Consider the following 19,449-nt stretch of genomic DNA (forward strand, 5'->3'; position numbering starts at 1 on the left):
TATCATAGAAAGCAAAAACTTACTGCAACTGGTTGGCATCATGGGCTGTCGCTCGCATGTTGAGCCTTCCAGATGAAATCATCAATACTTGAAACCAATCTTTTTGCATTAAAAACATTGAATATGATCCAATTTGATTGTCCGAGTAAACAATGCTTAAAATATTGGGGCTGATTAACTATTTTGTAATTTTATGTTATGTATAAATGATACAAAATAAAAAAGTAACTGTTAAAACATCTAAAATATCCAATAACAGTCGGGCCAGTGGAGACAAAACATGTCTGAAGATTTGCACTGAGGCAAAAATCCCTATTAGCTTTACATAACACTGAAGAACCATGAACTCCACAACAGACATATTGTTGGAAACAGAGACACTTTTAGGTCGGTCTATGATTGAGTTGTGCGTATGTGGTCAATCACGAGGACGTCCGATCACCAAAGCTTTTAAAATACTGAGGTTAAGTTGCTCTGACTCTTACCATGTGCTGTAAACATCACAGACTGGCAGCTGCCTGCGCAACTGTGGTTCAAGGTGAAGCCTCAAAGCACTTAACTAACAGCATGTTTATGTGAGTAATAACACTGATGTAGCACCGAGACCAGGGCTTTTTCCTTTCTTTTTGCCTTCTCTGAATCTGAGCCTTTTGAGATGAGGAGGACCTCTTTATTAAAGGAAAGGAAATTTTACATTTCATCATAATAAATGTTTTTCTGTGTCCAACACAAACTCACTTATGTTTAGCCAAATCCATTAAGTGAATCCCGTCAAAGTGCTTTAGATTAGATCAATCTTTCTCTGGTTTTTGTGGTAGCTCTTGAACTGGAGCTACCTCGCTGCAGCCGCTGTTCGTGCCACTTCCTATCACATTTGTAATGCATAATGCAGGAATCTGGAGAAATAGGTGAAGCGTCTTTCCTAATAACTCTACTTCAGTATGAACTGGAGTTAGTGAGGACTGGGGTTACTCCCCCTCCTGATTCAACTCACAACTAAACATGATATTGGGTTTGTAACAATGCTGAAAGATATGCTATATTGATGTAAAATTTACAGCAAAGCATCTCTCAATAGTTGTATGATGTCATGAACCCATCGGGCAGTTTTTTACAAGGCCATTGATCACACTGTGTCTTGTCCTGCCAAGCTTTACATCGCTTTACATCTCATCCCACTCATAACATGTGTCTAATTGTGAATTCATTTTGCATCAGCCCTGGGGTCGCACTGACATCCCGCTCCATTAAAAGCTTTCCTCACGCCCCCAGAGACACCACATGACCGCAGCTACACTACATGGAAACCTCATCTCACTGTGATGTGGTCCTCCCAGTAAGAACTATAGGCTATGAGGGACCTATAGGCGTGGGTATACAGTACATGCATTAGACAGGGATTTGCTTGACTTCAAAGGTTGCTTTCTTCAGAGACATATCAGGCATTACAACACAGGCGCATAACGGTAGCTCTTTGGTGTTTGACGCCACAGCAGCGATGCACAAAACAATCAGACGTGCTTCCAGCTGCTTGTTTTTTCTGTGAACCACTGTACATCCCTGTCAATGTGATTTCTATACTTTAATCTGCACAATTGTGTTTTCAGATTTGTTTTAGAAAGACAGTAGTGAGTAGGAGAAATGATGCTGTGTTCATGCACGTGTTGTTGGGAAGTTCGATAATATTTTTTCAGTTTGTTGGATTATGCCACTACTAAAGATTTGTGGGCTTGAATGTCCTCCGAGGGGTTCTTCTCCCATCACCCTAAAACTGTGTGATAAACACTTAACTTGTACGTGATGAACACAGTATTGCTCCCATTTGTTTGTATCAGATGTTCCTTCATTTCTTATGTATGTTTTCGGTGCCTGGTCAAGAAGTGTAAACCCACTCACTGTAACGCACCGCTCGGAACAGGGGCATGGCTTTGAGCACGACTTACTTCAATAAATACACTTGGAAGCTGTAAAACCTATAAAAGAGCAAGCTGAAAATCACAAAAGCATGTCTAATTTACAAGTAAGAACGCACTGCTTTATACGGAAGTAACTTCTAGACCAGTGATTCTCATCTGGAGTCGCCTTGAGGGACCTCGTAACAAATTATTGCTAGAAATGCCATTAAATCATGTAAAAATGTCCGTTTAATGTCCTTGTCACGCTCTTCAGGATGCAAAGATCAGTTATTATTTGGTGTGAAGACAAAATTTGGTCCCACAACCTCGACATCAGTTGAAAACCAGTGGTCAGTTCAGACAAACGCTTTATCACATTGTAAATACATGAGAATCTGAGTACAATGATTTCTATAACAATAAAAATACTGATTTGGTACTTCATCTGCAGAATATTGCTCTTCAAAATGACAAAAGTCTTAATGAAAAGGTGTGAAGTGTAAATAAACGGCGTTAAGAGGAAACTGGCTGTGAGTGGGTCTCATTTGATGAGACACGAATCACTGAAGTGTAATGTAATAAACATTTTCAAACCAAAGGCATGTGTCTCTTAAATTTGTTTGCAAATATTTAAAGGGGCTAGATGCAAGTTGGTCATTTTATGCACACCACTGCAACCTCAGGTCTTCTGTGTAAATGCAGCTCCCATATAAAAGGGGCTAGATTCAAGTTAGCCATTTTATACTCACTACGGCCACCTCAGGTCTTCTGTGTAACTACAGCTCCCATATTAAAGGGGCTAGATGCAAGCTAGCCATTTTATACTCACTACTGCCACCTCAGGTCTTCTGTGTAACTGCAGCTCCCATATTAAAGGGGCTAGATGCAAGCTAGCCATTTTATACTCACGACTGCCACCTCAGGTCTTCTGTGTAACTACAGCTCCCATATTAAAGGGGCTAGATGCAAGTTAGCCATTTTATACTCACTACTGCCACCTCAGGGCTTCTGCGTAACTGCAGCTCCCATATTAAAGGGGCTAGATGCAAGCTAGCCATTTTATACTCACTACTGCCACCTCAGGTCTTATGTGTAACTGCAGCTCCCATATTAAAGGGGCTAGATGCAAGCTAGCCATTTTATACTCACTACTGCCACCTCAGGTCTTCTGTGTAACTACAGATCCCATATAAAAGGGGCTAGATTCAAGTTAGCCATTTTATACTCACTACTGCCACCTCAGGTCTTATGTGTAACTGCAGCTCCCATATTAAAGGGGCTGGATGCAAGCTAGCCATTTCATACTCACTACTGCCACTTCAGGTCATACGTGTAACTGCAGCTTCTATAATAAGCTCATGCATGATGGCAATTCGGACCCGAAGCAACAACTTCACAGTTGACAGTTCAGGATTTTAGAGGCAGTTGTGGTGAATAGGTCTGGGCTCATTCTACACCTTAGGACATGGCTGGAAAATACATAATTTTAACATTTTTAAACTCGTATAGTCCCTTAACCGATAATAATTTGGCGATATGTTGTGCAGTTCTAACGGAGAGGCATCCGAAGCTGCAATAATGTATAATCATTCAGTAAAAAAGTCTTAGTCACATATATATTTTATTCCCCGTTCAAACATAAATGACAAAAGCAACATTTGTGGCCAATCCATATAAACATTGTCCATATCGGCCACTTTCACACATACATGAATATTTTAAGAGAACAAAGCTGGTGTTTCTTATGTGTAAACTGTATTCCAGCATTTAAAACTCACTTATTTAAAAGCCTACACCTCTGTCCTATTTGTTGATACCGTTCTTTAAGCTAATTTGGCAACTGATGTCAACAAATTAAACACGTCTTTCGTAACTATTCTTGTCAAGACTCTAGGAAAGGCATTCTCATAATCATTGTAGCTTTTTTTGTGCAACCACGTTATCAACCAACGCAGTACAAACGTATGCCCGTTAACTTCAGTGCAGTTTTGGAGCTGCACTAACCCCTCGTCTCCCCATCACAATCCTCATCTAATCCCCTTCCTTGAAAGTTCTTATGCTTTCAAGAGGACAAAAGGTTAATTTGCTGATCGATATCCCACTAACCACTAACCGGTGCCAAGATGAAGAGGATTTAAGTAATTCACTACTAGTCAGTATCATCAACCTTTAACCATGTGTTAGGTACATTGTCAGATTTTCTTGTTCAGTTTGTACATTTGTAAATGACACTGAGCTTGCTGCACGCTCACGGCTACAGAACATATTGCTTCTTTCTCCTGATGCTTGATTTGAGCTGGTGATGCAAAATGAAGAAGAAAAAAAAAAAATTACATCATAGTCAGTTCATGATGTTTCTTTGATATGGCCTCCACAGCGATGACTTAGCAAAATAGGGGTTTATTTTTGTCATGCAGTGAAGTCTGAGCGTAATGTTGGTATCAGGCAAATAAAGGAAGAAGCCGCTTTGAATCTGGCATTTTATGAGGTTAGCGCTCGCCCGCCACACCTCGTGATGTCCTTGTGAGTAGGGCCCGACCGATATGGATTTGCGGGGTCCGATATCGATACTGATATGAAGGGGGTTACCATGGCCGATAGCTGATATAAAGGCCGATATTTGAAGTCATTTCATTTGAAGTTGTTGTTTTTTCTTTTCAAAAATCTTTCAAATAGCACAAAGTTAAGCATTTATTATAATAGTAAAGGTTTCTATCATAAAAATATATAGAAATATCGTCCGATGTGGGGATTACAGATGGAAATTAGCACAGTGTTAAATCTGGTGCAGCATCTTTTTAATGTAACTGCACACTGTCCTTTCAATAGACTAAACTAAACTAAACTACTAAACAATTCGGGTATTTTTTGATTGGCCGATGCCGGTATGCTCCACTGATATTTTTTAGAACTGTCTATAATCCTGTGTATGATGCTTCTAAATGTGTCAGTGTTGAACAGCAGGGGGCGCTGTATAATTATGTTTAGTAGTTACTTCAGAGGGAGCTTGTTTGAAAGACAAAAATCAGTAGATTCCAAAAACAAAAAATTTAAATTATACGCAAAAGTATATAAAGTAAAATATGTAAAGTAGGTGTACAAACAATTTTCACTGCGATGTTTCTCCGCTCCCCTGAGGCCTGGGAAGTGTGTGTGGGGGGGGGGGGGGGCTTTTTAAATCGGCTAATTTTGGAAATATCCGCCGATATAATGGTCGGGCCCTACTTGTGAGTGGCTTTGCATGTTCTCCCCGTCTGTGTAGGTTTATTACAGGTGCTACAGTTTTCCTCACCACTAACAACAGGACTCCCCTAAAAATAGACACTGAATCTCAGAGATTTTTCTGGTCAAATAAAAATGACAATCTTTTTCATCTTTATTTAACCAGGACCATTTGAGATTTCAGAATCTGTTTTCCAGGTACTTTAAACTCTTCCAACTCTTTCTTTTACATTACATCGACAATACCTGTTTAAATCAATGCCAGGTTAAAGTGAACTTTATAAAACTATTGATTTGAAAGACCAAATATCCAATTATCTTTTACCCAGCATTGTCAAGTCTCACCCTGACTGTCACATTAAGGCCACAATGACAGAAAACCTCTAAATTCTAAGGCAATTTTTCTCCAGCATTCGGCAAAAGTAACTATTCAGCGAGTGACAGGTCATCATTACAATGCTAACGGAAGACAAAAAGCCAGGCCTTTGACTTGGTGCATTTGGTCAACAACATTCAGTTCACATCACTTGTCTCGGATTGTGGAAATGGTTTGACATTTGGCGACTATTTCAGTCTCTCTTGTTGCTTTACCTGATTAAGTGCGTAATATTGGACAGACTGACCGTTGTAAGGTTGAGAATTTTGTACATGTACAATTTCTATACAGGTGCATCTCAAAAACAATCCAAATATAATGCATAGGCAAAGTAAATCATTTCAACACAATAAATAGTTTTAGGGATAGTCTATACACACACTCATATTTCATTAGACCACATTATTTAGCTTTGATTACAGCATCCAGATGATTCTCAAAGGGATTAAAGGGATATTTCAGGATTTTTGACATAATATCTCCAGAAATCAGCAACTCTCTGGATAACAAGGAAATGAGGCCCTATGTCAAAAATCCTGAAACATCCCTTTAAGATCGGGACTCTGTTGTGGCTGTAGCTGGGGCAGATTTACCAAAGTGTCAACGCCACTACAAGCTTTCTGGCTTGTAGTCGACCACAATAATCACCGAGCTCCACCAAAATCTAACTTTTTGAGATGCGCCTGTACTTAAAAAAAAAAATCTCAATCAGCACCGAAACAAATAAAGAAAGAATTAATAAAACAAATGAGTGACATTATAAAAAACATATTTTGAATCAGGTTTACAATTAAACACCATGATGTATCCGTAAAGAAAATATAAAGAGTGGTCTAGGAGTTCATATGTGTGTGTTTCAGGTCCAGTTAGTTCCTCACACGATGTACTGGTAGACGTCCGCTTTGCCGTGGTCCGGGGTGGAGAAGGGGCTGAGCCAGGCCACGGAGAACGGGTGTCCGAACACCACCTTCAAGTTCATCCATTTGGACTTTTTGGCCCATCGCCGCTCCTCCTTCTTCAGCTGCTCGATCCCCTGGAAAAAGAGACATCGAGGTGAGGGGTTTAGTCGACAACGATTGTTTTGAGTAAAATAGATCAAGGTGTATTTACGCAAATTGTCAGCAGAATATAGTTTACTTTTATTTTTTGTTTATTTATTTTAATATTCTTTACGCATGCCCTGATAGCCTTATAGTTTTAAACATTCCTAGTTTGTGAACCTGTTCTCAAACAATGGCAATAAATACAATTCTGATTCTGATCTAACTTCAAATATGAGGTGAGGGGTTTAGTCGTAGAATGATTGTATAGTGTAAAATAGATCAATGTGTATTTAAGCAAATTGTCAGCAGAATATAGTTAATAATAATAACAATAATGCCTTACACTTGTATTGCTCTTTACAAGCCTGTATTACCAAGATTCTGAAACCGCCACACTGTCGTCATTATTCGTTCACTCCATACTCGGCGGTGGTAAGCTACTGTTGTAGCCACAGGTGCCCTGGGTTAGACTGACAAGGCAAGGCAACAAGGCAACCAGTCTGCGCCATCGGCCCCTCCGACCACCACCAGCCACACTCACACACCACATTCACCCAGGCTTCCTGGTTTTCACAAACTGTCTCCATCCAAGTACCGGCCAGGCCCTTCCCTGCTTAGCTTCCAAAGTCTGACGGGATTGGGCAGAGCAAAGGCGGTGTGGTTACGTTTATCTAGCTTTAAATACGAAATTATCGTTTTAAGCAGATAGATGTTACATCCAAGATGCGTCATAATAGTGCTTTTGTGTTTCTACAAACTACTAGAGCTAAAATGAAAGCCTTTAGGCAGTTTATAAGTTTATATTATGCAAAAAACATTTGAAAATTGTCATTACACCTGAATAAATGGTTAAAAGAGCTTTTGTGATTATATTGGTGTCTCAAATAATGTTGTTGATTATTTTGAGAACAATGCAGTGGCGTGTCGATACAGTTTAGGAGCGGATAACATTGCTCATCGGCAAAATTTGTGGTGTGGTTGGATGCAATAATACCACTATATATACATGCTCGGTTATCTGGTTGTAACTCCTTTAGCTTTGATGACAGCAGGCATTCACTGTGGCATTGTTTCAATAAGCTTCTGCAGTGTCCAAAGATCCAGTGTTGCATTAAGATCTTGTATTGATGATGGGAGAGTGTGACCACTGAGCAAAGCCTTCTCCAGGACCAGCACATCCCAAAGATTCTCAATGGGGTTAAGATCTGGACTCTGTGGTGGACAATCCATGTGTGAAAATGATGCCTCATGCTCCCTGAATCACTCCTTCACAATATGAGCCTGATGAAGCCCGTGCCATCAGGAAAGAAGAAATCCACTGATGGAATAACCTGGTCATTCAGGAAGTCAGCGGATCTCATTCTTTGGGCTCATAGTGTCGCTGAACTTAGACCTGACCAGCTCACAGTTCAGCTGAATCATCACTATTGTAAAACTGTACATTGACAGATTTTCCTCATGAAATTAAACCACTTGATACAGAAGGATAAGCACATTCCAGTATCTGAAAACATCCTTAATCTCATCTTGGTCGGTGTTTGTCAGTGCGCTACTCACGGTCTCGTCAGAGCAGATGGAGTGGACCTGAGTCCCGAACATCACTGCGGTGAAAATGAGGAAGAGCAGCCCCTCAAAGCACAGCAGGATCAGCAGGATCACAGTGGCCGGAGGAGAGAAGTTACTGCACTCTGACAGAAGAGAGGGGGGTCATGGAGTTACAAAATACTGATAAATTAAAAAAGTGTAAATGTGTTCTGTAAAATATAATCTAAATAAAATCTCCTCAGGATATTTTTCTGTTTATTATTAACTAGATATGGCCAATTTAACAGAAGCAAAGGCACATTAAGTCTGCTGAATGGTGTTCGAGCCTTTTGGGAATTTCAATAACATGCATTAATCATGGAAACAAAAAATACAAAATTTTTAAGGACATAATAAAGGCTAAGATATCAATTTTGTGTGACAGGAATCTCGAGTGGATTCTTACTTGCCCAGTCTTTTTCAAAACAGAACACAAAATGAAAGGCCGCCATGAGAAGAGCATGGAAGGAGATCAGTGCAATGTACATCTGCAAACATCACACAAATCAAAACAATAATGAACTTATTAACAATAACACGATTCTAAATTTACAAGAGTGTTTGAAAGATACTCACAGTGAAGAGCACAAAGTATTTCTGGTTGTTTTCCCCCACACAGTTGTTGACCCAGGGACAGTGGTGATCCATCTTTTTAATGCATCGTTTACAAACACTAAGGATGCGAGGAAACCACAATAAAGATCATAAAGTTGCACATTATGTTAACATCAGTGTGATTAAAACAATGCTTATCTTGGCAAAGATATAGTAAAGAGAATTATCCTTTCTACCGCAGTCTCCAGAGAGAAACGAGTGGCTCTAAAAGCATCTATAAAAAAACAAAAAACAGCTACAAATTTGTATTTAAAGGAATAGGCCACCGTTTTTCCATACTGAGCTTAGAAGAGTTTATATGTACCTGTCTGCGCTCAGTCAAGCAAAAAACATCAAAGAAGTTGTTAGCATTTAGCCTCTCCTCCTCTCCTCTATGGGGCCATACGGGGGTGAATTTAAAAGCGACCAAGCTCTTCCACGTTTTCCCTTTTTAAATACGATTTTAGGGCTGCAACGATTATTTTGGTAATCGATTAATCTGTGAAAGGTGTACGAAAACTGTATTTTTACCTTTTTTTTTAAATCACATTAAGCTAAAGTGGCGCCGCTTGAGGACATGTTGATGGAGTAAACTTAAAGTGAGTGTTTATGGAGTAGTGCCAATTCTGCTTTCTGAATGGATGAGACGCAGACAGATATTAATGAAATTTACAATGTACAAAACACTACATATCCTAAAAAAAAGTAGGCTTCCATCAAAAATAAAAAAGCTTTCATGTCATTTTTGTTCTTTTTGAGTCCGTGTTTACTAGAATCATTGTCAGCTATTTGAATAATCGATTAGTTGTCGATTAATCGATTAGTTGTTTCAGCCCTATGTGGTTACGTGAGCAGATACATGATCCAAGTATAGTTACACAACATTAAACATGTCGATTTTCTAAGTGGATAAAAAGGGGTACTATATTGTAAGGCGTAATAACACCTTAGGAGCACTTCGACGTCCGCGCAGTAAAGAAGCGCTCCTAAGGTATTATTACGCCTTGCAATATATTTCCCCTTTTTATCCACTTAGAAAATCGACATGTTTAATGTTGTGTAACTATACTTGGATCATGTAACTGCTCACGCAAATGTATTTAAATAGAGAAAATGTCAAATCAAAAATCAATCAAAACAACTTTATTCATCCCAATGGGCAATTCTGTTCACTGCTCTCCGGTCATAAAAACAGTAAATGGAGACACATACAACCATATACAGACGTCATGAACTGAAAGTGCATCAAGACACAGGGGGACCAGTTAAAATGAGGGGGAAAAAGAACAAGATAAACACTGCCTTCCTAGCTATTGTCATTTAAATTTCTGACAGCAGTCGGAATGAAGGATTTTGAGTAGCGGTTTCTATTCTGCTGGGGGACGACATATCGCCTCCCGGAGGGCATCAGAGTAAAGTGCGACCGCAAGACATGGTTTTGTTGACCCAAAATCGATCGAGTCTTTTGGAGGACTCTTTTCTTACAGAGTGAGGCGAGGTCTTCAAAACGCACACCAGAAATCTTACTACACACTTTGACAATGTGGTTCAGACTGTTCTTATTTTTCACAGACAAGCCATCAAACCAGCAAATAAAAGAAAAGGTTAAGACACTTTCAATAAAAGAATGATAAAAGTTACTTGAAATATTTGCTGATACATTAAAAGAGCTCAGTTTCCTCATCAGGTGAACTCGCTGCTGTGGAAGAACTTGGTCGCTTCTTCACCCCCGTTTGGGTCTATAAAGGAGAGGGGGAGAGGCTAAATGCTAACAACATCTTTGGTCTTTTTGCAAGACTGAGCTCGTCTAAGCTCAGGCAAGAACATACCTCAGTATGGAAAAACAGTGGCCTATTCCTTTAATGCAAACAAGACCAGAGCTCACACTTGTTGTAATCCAGGTCCATCTTTCATCCAAAACCCACTGGTGCCCCAAATAACCTCCACAATCTGTCAAACTAAACGAATCAATCAACCTCCATGCATAGTCTCCATGTCTTCTTAACCAGGCTGTATTTATAAACAGTATCTTTGAGTAAGATTATGTCTTGAGCGTAGGTCGGCCACCCACAAATCTGAAATAAAACAAAGAACAATCCCCCCTTTCGATCAGACTGACACCGTTTTCTCCCTTTGAGCCCGCTGTGGATGACTCACTCCCTTCAAATCAATTACTCCGCAGCGTTTTTGTTCTTTTCAAGTCGCGGTTCCCGAGAAACTACCCAACATGCACCAGTGGGACTCCGTATTGTGAAGCTGCGAAGTCCACGGAGGAACACGGCACAATAACAAGGGAGCAGAGACGCAACGAGAGGAGGGCTGTGGATTCCCCAATGGCCCGACTGCACTTTTGTCTGAACTGTTCCGTACCTGCAGTGGTGCGCTCGGTCCGGTTTGATGCTGCAGCATTTGGGACACTTGTACACCACCTGCCCCGGCTTGAGCTGCAGACTCTCGATAAACTCTTTGGTCGCGTTTCCCTTCGGCACAGCGCCCTGTAGAAGAGGACACGGGGAACTTAAAGGACCAACATTCTACTTTACGATGCCTTAGCCTTCACATTTTGTAGTATAACTTAGAACTTGTGTCTAGCTAAACAAAACGCCAGCAGAGGGAGCAACAAAAGTGTTCGGATTCTAAAATGTGGCTAGGGCTGTCAAAATAATTACAATGAGTAACAGATAAACGATATATATTTGGGAACAGGCTCTAAAGTTGTTTTTCACGTGTCCAATGAATTCCAATGGGAGACTAGCGGTGATATGGAGGGACTACAGCAATGACGGAGCAATGGCGGCCTCTAGTGTTGTCGTAACAAAGCAGAGCAGCCAGTGGGCATTGAATTTGGCTAATTTTAACCTGTTGTAGAGCCGACTACAAGGATCTACATCTGATCACAAAGAAATAATACATCGACTCTGGACTTTCATAAGTAATGCTTTTCTGGCATTCATTATCCAATTACTTTTCCATACACAATGAAGGCTTATTTTAACAAAAATATCTTATACTTTGCCTGGAGAAAGGGTGATCTACATTGTTCGAATTAGGTGTAAACGTTTTTGGCCTTTTATCCGTTGTAATTTCAGCAGGATATTAAGATGAAGTTGCGTTTTTTTTTTACTGTGTTTATCTAAGGAGCTCTCAGCGGTTTGGACCCGGAGGTAGCTAATTATTGTGTGTGATGTCACAATTAACAAACGCATTGACTTCACATGGTTGGCACGGCAACAGTTTAAAATTGTCACTCCCTGTCGGTGTTAAATAAGGAAGTGAAACTATAAACATCACAAAAATGGCCGGACTAAAGAAAGCTGGGTACAAGCTTTAGCAAAATCTGAAAATAATCGTGTTAACCATGTTTTAGAAAACAATTGCACTTAAAGCAATTTTAGAACAAAGGTTTACTGTCATTTTATGATTTAGAGTTGAAAGTATCCAGTACCTTTACAGTCAATAATACACAAATCCACTAGGGGGCCCCATCAAGGCTGAATGTAAAGCCTCAGCAGAGAAGGGAGTTCTTTTTTACACATACAAGTTTCAAATCTACGTGTGTGCACTCAATATTTAAGACAAAACTGATGTTTCTAGTTATGAATTTATTATAAACTGACATATCATGACTGCTCTGCTTCAAGAACTCACTAAAAGGAGCCTCGGACAGAAATTTGCACAGGGGCCCCCATAAAGTTAGAAACTGCCTTGTCTATCCCAAACAATACATAATGTGTATATTGCCACATACCGGGTCTGTGCACATAGCCCTGGCGTGGGACGCTAAGGCGAGGAAGGCCAGTCCGTTGAACAGCAGCCCGTTGAAGAGACTATAGGCCACGTTTTTGACCGGGAGCAGCATGACGAAAACCACCACAAACTCCGCGTAGAACACGAGGAACCAGGTGATGATGCCGCACACGATGCCGCACCCGTCCCGAATGAACCACATGGTGCCGTGGGAGGAGCGGGGCGGGGGAGGGGCGCAGTGCTCCGGGCGCAGGTAGCCAGGCTGACGCTCGATGTCCCGTGTGCGGTGGGCGGGGCTCTTCATCCTACAGCAGCTCCAACCTCATGCTGAGAGGGAGAAGAGAGGCAGATGGAGGAGAGAGAGACTTAATAATGAGTGAAACAAGAAAATCTGAGATGCTGGGGTGTGTGGCGGAGTTAAAATTATGCTGCAAAGAATGGTGAGCAAGAATCCCCCCTCAGCGATGTGACAAACTCATCACGGGTTATTGCAACCGCTTGATATTAATTATTGCTGCCAGGAGTCGGGTGGCACTGGCACAACTTATTAGGTTCAGGGGGCATTGACTCTTCACATAGCGCCTGTAATTTGTCCCATTTTGTCTTTACTGGGGTTGTAAAAGCGCAATATTAAAATGAGTTTGATGAGCCGCATTATTTAAGTCTTACAAACAAACACATACAAACACTGTTAATTGCTCAGTCCCCAAGTTAACGTCTTTTCCCCCACCAGACCCATTTTCTCCAGTTCTTGAAAAAAAAAGACCAAGAGAAATGAGATGAAAACGAGTATGAAAATGTGTGTCGAAAACACAATGCAAGGAAAAAAAGATCAATTTAGGTGAGCTTTGTAGGTCTTAGCTTTCAAATGAGGTGTTACTCTGGCCTATAGTGTAACCTGGGTAAAGATGAACTGGAGAAAATGCACTTGGTTAAGGCGGGGGTTAAGGCGAGGTTAATATAAGCATTCAATAGCGAGAATTAAAGCAGTAATAAAGTAACTCATGCCCCTAGAGGCCTTAAGCGCCACTGCAGGTGTCGCAGCAAGTTGCAGTTTTCTACTCATTTATTGTTCGTGAGAGTAAATACTGCGCTGACAAAAAAAACAAGGGGAGAGAGGGATATTGTACATCCAATTACACAATATAAATATTTTTTTTCACTCAAACTTGGCTGTAAATACTGTTTAAGTGGCGCTAGCCCGCAGTTAGCTTTGCCCGTTAGCTTCTTCGTGATTCCATTAGTGTGTATTGGTGCTCCGGGTCGGTGCAGGTAAAGTTGCGATTGTGGTTTTCTGGCCAGAGACACCCGGGGGAGATGAAAGACCCCCAATCATCCCATCAACACTTATATTATCCCCAGAAGGACTACAAAAGTTACTTAGTACCAGTGTTAATTTCGTCGACTAAAATATTTAGTCTTAATTTTAGTCAAAGTGTTATTTTTGACGACTAAAATTGGACTAAAACTAAATTAAAAGTTTTTCATGAGACTAAAACTATGACTAAAATGTCCGGATATTTTAGTCGACTAAAATAAGACTAAATAAAAATGAAAGGGAGAGACTAAAATCATCCAAACTTCTATTGAAAGTCTGAAAGAGCCTCATATCATGTAAATTCTCTGCCAAAGGATCAGCTCTGAGCTTTGTTCATGTGGAGCAGCTCCATGAAGTCGAGGAACAAGATTAAATATGATTATAATGAATATTATCAATGCAAAGTCGACTAAATTTGTCTTCAATTTAGTCGACTAAATTCACTTGCAATTTTAGTCAACTAAAACTAGACTAAAATTGAAGATATTTTTTGGACTAAAACTAGACTAAAATCGAATTACATTTTCATCAAAAGACTAAGACTAAAACTAAATTAAAATATGTTGTCAAAATTAACACTGCTTAGTACTGCTTTAATTGTCTGATTGAGCTTGCCTAAAGTGACAGTCTGTAAGTTGTTTACAAATGTAATAGATTGTGTACAGTTGACTGCCTGGGCCTGTGATTGTATAATATTAAATAATAATAGTTTTTCAACTAATTAGAATCCCTGACGCCATAACGTTGACGACAAAGTATAGCAACGTCATTTGCCTCTCATACAACTAAAAATCTTCTTAAGTTTCCATTACTTTGTGGCTTAAGTAATAACATTAAGCCTGGTTCAAGTCCATTTTAAGGCTTGATTTCATGGTTAATTAAAAAGTTTGTTCATCTTGCCACAAAAGAAATTCGCCTTTGACACAAGTGTTCGATCAGCATCTCAAATTAAACAAAGTCATTTTTCTTTCTCGCTTTTGTGACTCATCGTTCTCTGTGAAAGCAATATTCATAATAACCCCACAATTATCCTCCTGCACAAAAAGTGACTGTCTACAAAGAAGCACAAGAAAATTACAGCGAACAAATAAGTTCAGTCTCATTCAGTATTAAAAGGGAAATAAAATCTGCTTCAAAGCTCGGGCTCATGAATAAGCCATTACGTTTAGCCATTGCCGGGACTGTGTGTGGGCAAACGCAGACTTCAAAAAGAGGACAAAATGTTGAGAACTCAGATAAGGTTCACTATTGAGAGCAGAAACACAGAGATATCCTGTACTCCGGCTCAGATCATTGTATTTTCCTATGGTCCAGGTTAGTCCATCCCCCGGGAGCACAACCCATTCTCAAATTTCACCAACATCCGAATGCTCCTGCAGCTGCCCCAGACCTGCTGTGTAACAAAAACAGATTTCAGCAGATTTTTATCTTCTTTTAAACTGATAGGAGGCAGGATTTGCTAGTTTGGTGCTGGATGAAGTTGGGAAGTAAGATGTTTGTCTAATCTCAAAAGACCTAATGGACATCCTACAGTCAATAATTGAGAGTGTACAATGTTATTTCCTGTATAACTTCCCACATTATCCTATTAAAGGTCACTAACATCTGCTCTTCTTAGTGATGAAGTTCAAATAAAATGGCACCACATTGATGAAAAAGGTCCAATATAAACCTCTAACCTCTCCCTTAAAAGTAAACCCTTATTTGAAAGTTAAGGCCCACCAAACTGATCTGAACTTTTTTGTGCTTTTTGTTACATTTATGAAGCATTTTCGTCATGTTTTTATGTTGTTTTTTGTCACGTTTTGGTTATTTTTTCATCGCATTTTTGTCACCTTTTTGTCACTCTTTCTTGTTGATTTTTGTAGATTTTTCATAACTCTTTAGTTGTTTTTTGTTGTACTTTTAGGTGTGTTATTGTTGCTTTTGTCACATTTTGGAAGTAAAGTTCTCGTCCTTTTTAATAGCTTTTTCGCTGTGTTTTCATCACCTTTTTGGTTGTGTTATTGTTGCTTTTCTGCCACGGTTTTGTCCCTCTTTGGTCACTTTTTTGCTTTTATATTTGAGTAATACCAAAATGGAGAAAATGTACTTGGTTCAAGGTGGGGGGTTAAGGCACACATAAAATGATCAGAAAATGTAATTACCTGCTATACAGTGTAAATTCAAGCACATTATATTTGGTTGCCGGTAAAGACTATTGCCGCATATTTCATTTCAAAAGGAAAATCGAGTGGTATGTTGTTCCCTCCAAAATTCAGCTGATTCACTTATGACAGAATTTCAGGTCCAACTTGTTTCAGTGAGAAAAGCACTCTCAACAAAGTACTACTAATAAGAACCTATTGTTTATGCTCATTATTATTTTGACTTTCCCAGCAGTAAGCGAAATGAAATAAAAGTGTATTATGGCTTTTATTAGGGCTTCAAGATAAGAGAAACAAAATGCTATACTCAATAACTGTCACTTAACCATGCCTACACTTTATATTGTACAAGGGTTGTACTGATACTGATACCAAAGACTTTCCTATTGGTATCGGTGAGTAACTAAACCCTAGACCAAATTGTGTTTTATGGGCTATGCAGACAATAAAACCCTTAAAAATAAATTTTGGGTTATCTTTTTTGGCTACATAGAATCAAGCAGGAACAGTCACAGTGCATAGATTATGTTTAATCAGCATATTGAGACAGTTTTGGCTTATTCTTACAGGCTTTGTTATTGTTTTTATTCACTTGCTGTGGTACTCAGTATGGGTGACTACTCTGAACCCAAGTATCGGTATCGGATGGGAAAAACTGGTATCAGAACAACAGTATATTCTACTAAATTTAAGACGGAATTGTAAGCAAAACGAGTAAAATAGGGGATTAAATCTGAGCGTTGGCAATTTTTTTTAAATAACATGGGATTGTTTTATGCAATACGATATGGATATAGCTCAACCCAATTATTATTTGGGGTTTATTGCGCAATCCAAGCTATTTTATTTCTGCCATCTCTATAGGTATGGTGAAATTTAGATATAAGGCCACCTGAAGTACAATAAATGAAAATACTTACTTGATAACAGAAGATCCAGTACATTTATCTTTATTCAAATAACTACTATGCCTTATACTGTCTAAATGAAGGTACAGCAAGTTTAAAATGTATGCCTGATGCTCACATACTAAATTATTGAGGAGATTGTCTGACACCCCGGCTCTGATGGAGGGGCAGCAGAGCAAGCAAGGGCTGTTGGGATAAGCAGAGGAGACTCACGGAGGTTCTGGTGAGATAAATTAACCAATTACCACTTAAATGAAAAGTAATGGCACCAAGGAATACAGATGTGGCTCTCTTAAATGGCTAAATTAGGATGCATTAACTTGGACCAGAGATAGTGCTGCCAAGAGACCAATGACTGTGGGTTGGCTGTCCATCTTTGAACTATTCAGAGGCAGGTTTAAGAGAAACTATTTTGGAGGCGTCACAGTGTAAAGGAAGCAACACAATTTTGATAATTTGCTTAAAGTTTACTTTTCGTATCTAAACATATCTTTTGCGACTGAGTTGCAGGTCACAGTTCGCTTTCTTTAAATGTTTGGATTCACTTCCTCTAACCATGATTAATGACTAAGAGAATATGTGGGATGTTACAGTAAATTGCAACGCAGGATTAAGTAAGCATAAAAGATGCCTGACTGTGACACAGAAATAATCTAATATCAACAAGAGCTGAAAAAATTAATAGATTAATCGGATCGATTATTGAAATAGTCGACGACTATTTTAGTAACCGATTAATCGTTTTCTGGTTCACAGACTCAAACAGAGCAAAAATGAAATGAGTATTTTTGATGAAAATCTACTTTGTTTTTAAAGTTCAGGTCTGTTGTGTTTTGTAAGTTGCAAATTTCATGAATATCTGTCTGTATCTCATCCAATCAGAAAGCAGAATTAGCCAAGAGCCTCCAACAAACATTTACTTTAAGTTTACTTCATCAACATATCCTCAAGCGGCACCACTTTAGCTTTATGTGATAAAATAAATTTGAACTATTTTCCAACGCCATTCACAGCCAAGCGATCAATCGATTAATCAAAACAATAATAAATAGATTAATCGATAACAAAATAATCGTTAGTTGCAGCCCTACGAGTAATTGGTAATATGAGCATATTTGTTGCAATTGCATACACATTATTATACAATTACACAATTAAAATTCCATTGTTATTAATCATTTAACAAACCTTTCCCCGACCAGCTCCAGTCAGTGGGTGACCTCTGCTCGTAGTCTCTTTGTATTTCAATAAATAAACTCAGATCAAAGTAATTAATCATCATGTTCCAACAATTCCATTTTGTGAGAGGGGCTACTCATTCACGACCAGCAAGTTATTCAAAGGAGCAGTATCAGAATCCATCATCTTTTCGAGGCATTTTGATCACTTTGAAGCACGCCTCGCTCTTAATGTTAACATACCTCTCCCTCTCCTCCGATGTATCCACGAAAGTTTGCAGTCGCCTCTTGTATTTTGTGTACAGGAGAGCAAAAGAAGTCTCGACTCGCTGCTAGCCCCTGTCCCCGAGCTACAGTGCTCTGTTCCCGGGCGGCCGCTGCGAGGAGCTCCCGCGGCTGGGATCCACTTTCACTGCCGCCCTCTCGGTTTCGATGTCCCGCTAAAATCCCCGCCTGTCCGTGTACTAGCGACGGGATGGGGTCTCGAGATGGACACGTTGCCTAATTTACCCGTGGTATCGGTTTTAGGCAGGTCCAGAAATGAATATAAATGCGGACCACAACACGCACAGTCAACCAGGAAGTGTGTGCGCCGTTGAACCAATCATGTGCCCTGGGCTTGGTCTGTCAGGCAGAAGGAAGCAGGGGGAGTAAATTTTATAAAAACTCTTTGAACAAGCGAAACCATTAACTGAACGCGTACATATTCCAGATTGAGTAGGCTAAGTCACACTAAAACACAGAAGCCGACAAAAAAGAGATTGATTTATCATAACAAATCTCATATGAATGGGATTGTCATGTCAAGTAGAAGGTGTCTTGTCTTGTTTGCGTCTATGAAATTGGGCGTTAACGTAGGCATAGATTAGTGCATTAACCTTTATCTCAAAATGACTCCTTGTTGTATTATTCAGGCTTTCAATAGATTCAAGCCTTTCCTTTGCTCTGAGCGGAAACCTGAATGTCTATGGCTTAAACAAGATGCCACACCAGTGCAAACAAAAGAGGAGTCTGGGGGAAGTTTGTTTGAAATACAACTCATTGATATTCCTCTTAAACGTCTGTGCAACTAAGTAGACAATTTAGAAAAAGCATTAATTCAAAGTCAAGATATTGTAAAGCACATTTAAAAAACATTTGCCCAGTGCCGTTCTCAAACAAGAACAAGCGTAAAGATGAAATAAGTGACTGAGTTGTTGATTAATTCATAGAAACCAATGTACAATTTCCAAATATTGTATTGCAGTATTACAAATCACTTCTTTCCAAATTCCTTGAAAAAGTGTAAAATTAGTCTGAATAAACTTTTGTAAAAAAATAATAATAAATGAATCGGACTTTTTTAATGACTTGCACAGATATAAGTGTGCACCATGTTTGTGTATATCCCATAGTATGGACCTCAACCACTTTATTTGACTAAAACATTTTAAATCA

General features: G+C 39.4%; 1 protein-coding gene across 1 annotated transcript; it reads right to left on the reverse strand.

Annotated features, from left to right (window-relative positions):
* Positions 1–6,042: 6,042 nt before the first annotated feature.
* Positions 6,043–18,658, reverse strand: zdhhc3b (zDHHC palmitoyltransferase 3b). Its single transcript, XM_079571027.1, has 8 exons — positions 18,256–18,658; positions 12,463–12,788; positions 11,085–11,209; positions 8,697–8,793; positions 8,527–8,608; positions 8,094–8,224; positions 6,152–6,526; positions 6,043–6,109 (listed from the first exon to the last, which is right to left on the reverse strand). The coding sequence occupies exons 2-7, from the start codon at positions 12,763–12,765 to the stop codon at positions 6,368–6,370; spliced, it is 897 nt and encodes a 298-aa protein (XP_079427153.1). The 5' UTR covers positions 12,766–12,788; positions 18,256–18,658; the 3' UTR covers positions 6,043–6,109; positions 6,152–6,367.
* Between the last annotated feature and the right edge of the window lie 791 nt (positions 18,659–19,449).

This window comes from Gobius niger (genome assembly GCF_951799975.1).
Source record: "Gobius niger genome assembly, chromosome: 14".
NCBI lineage: Eukaryota > Metazoa > Chordata > Actinopteri > Gobiiformes > Gobiidae > Gobius > Gobius niger.

Excerpts from the sequence above, each read along its gene's own strand:
- zdhhc3b (XM_079571027.1), bottom strand. The coding sequence starts at position 12,765 with ATGAAGAGCCCCGCCCACCGCACACGGGACATCGAGCGTCAGCCTGGC. Across the intron at positions 11,210-12,462 it reads GGGCTATGTGCACAGACCCG|GGCGCTGTGCCGAAGGGAAA; the intron begins GTATGTGGCAAT and ends CCTCTTCTACAG. Across the intron at positions 8,225-8,526 it reads TTTTGAAAAAGACTGGGCAA|AGTGCAGTAACTTCTCTCCT; the intron begins GTAAGAATCCAC and ends CTCTTCTGTCAG.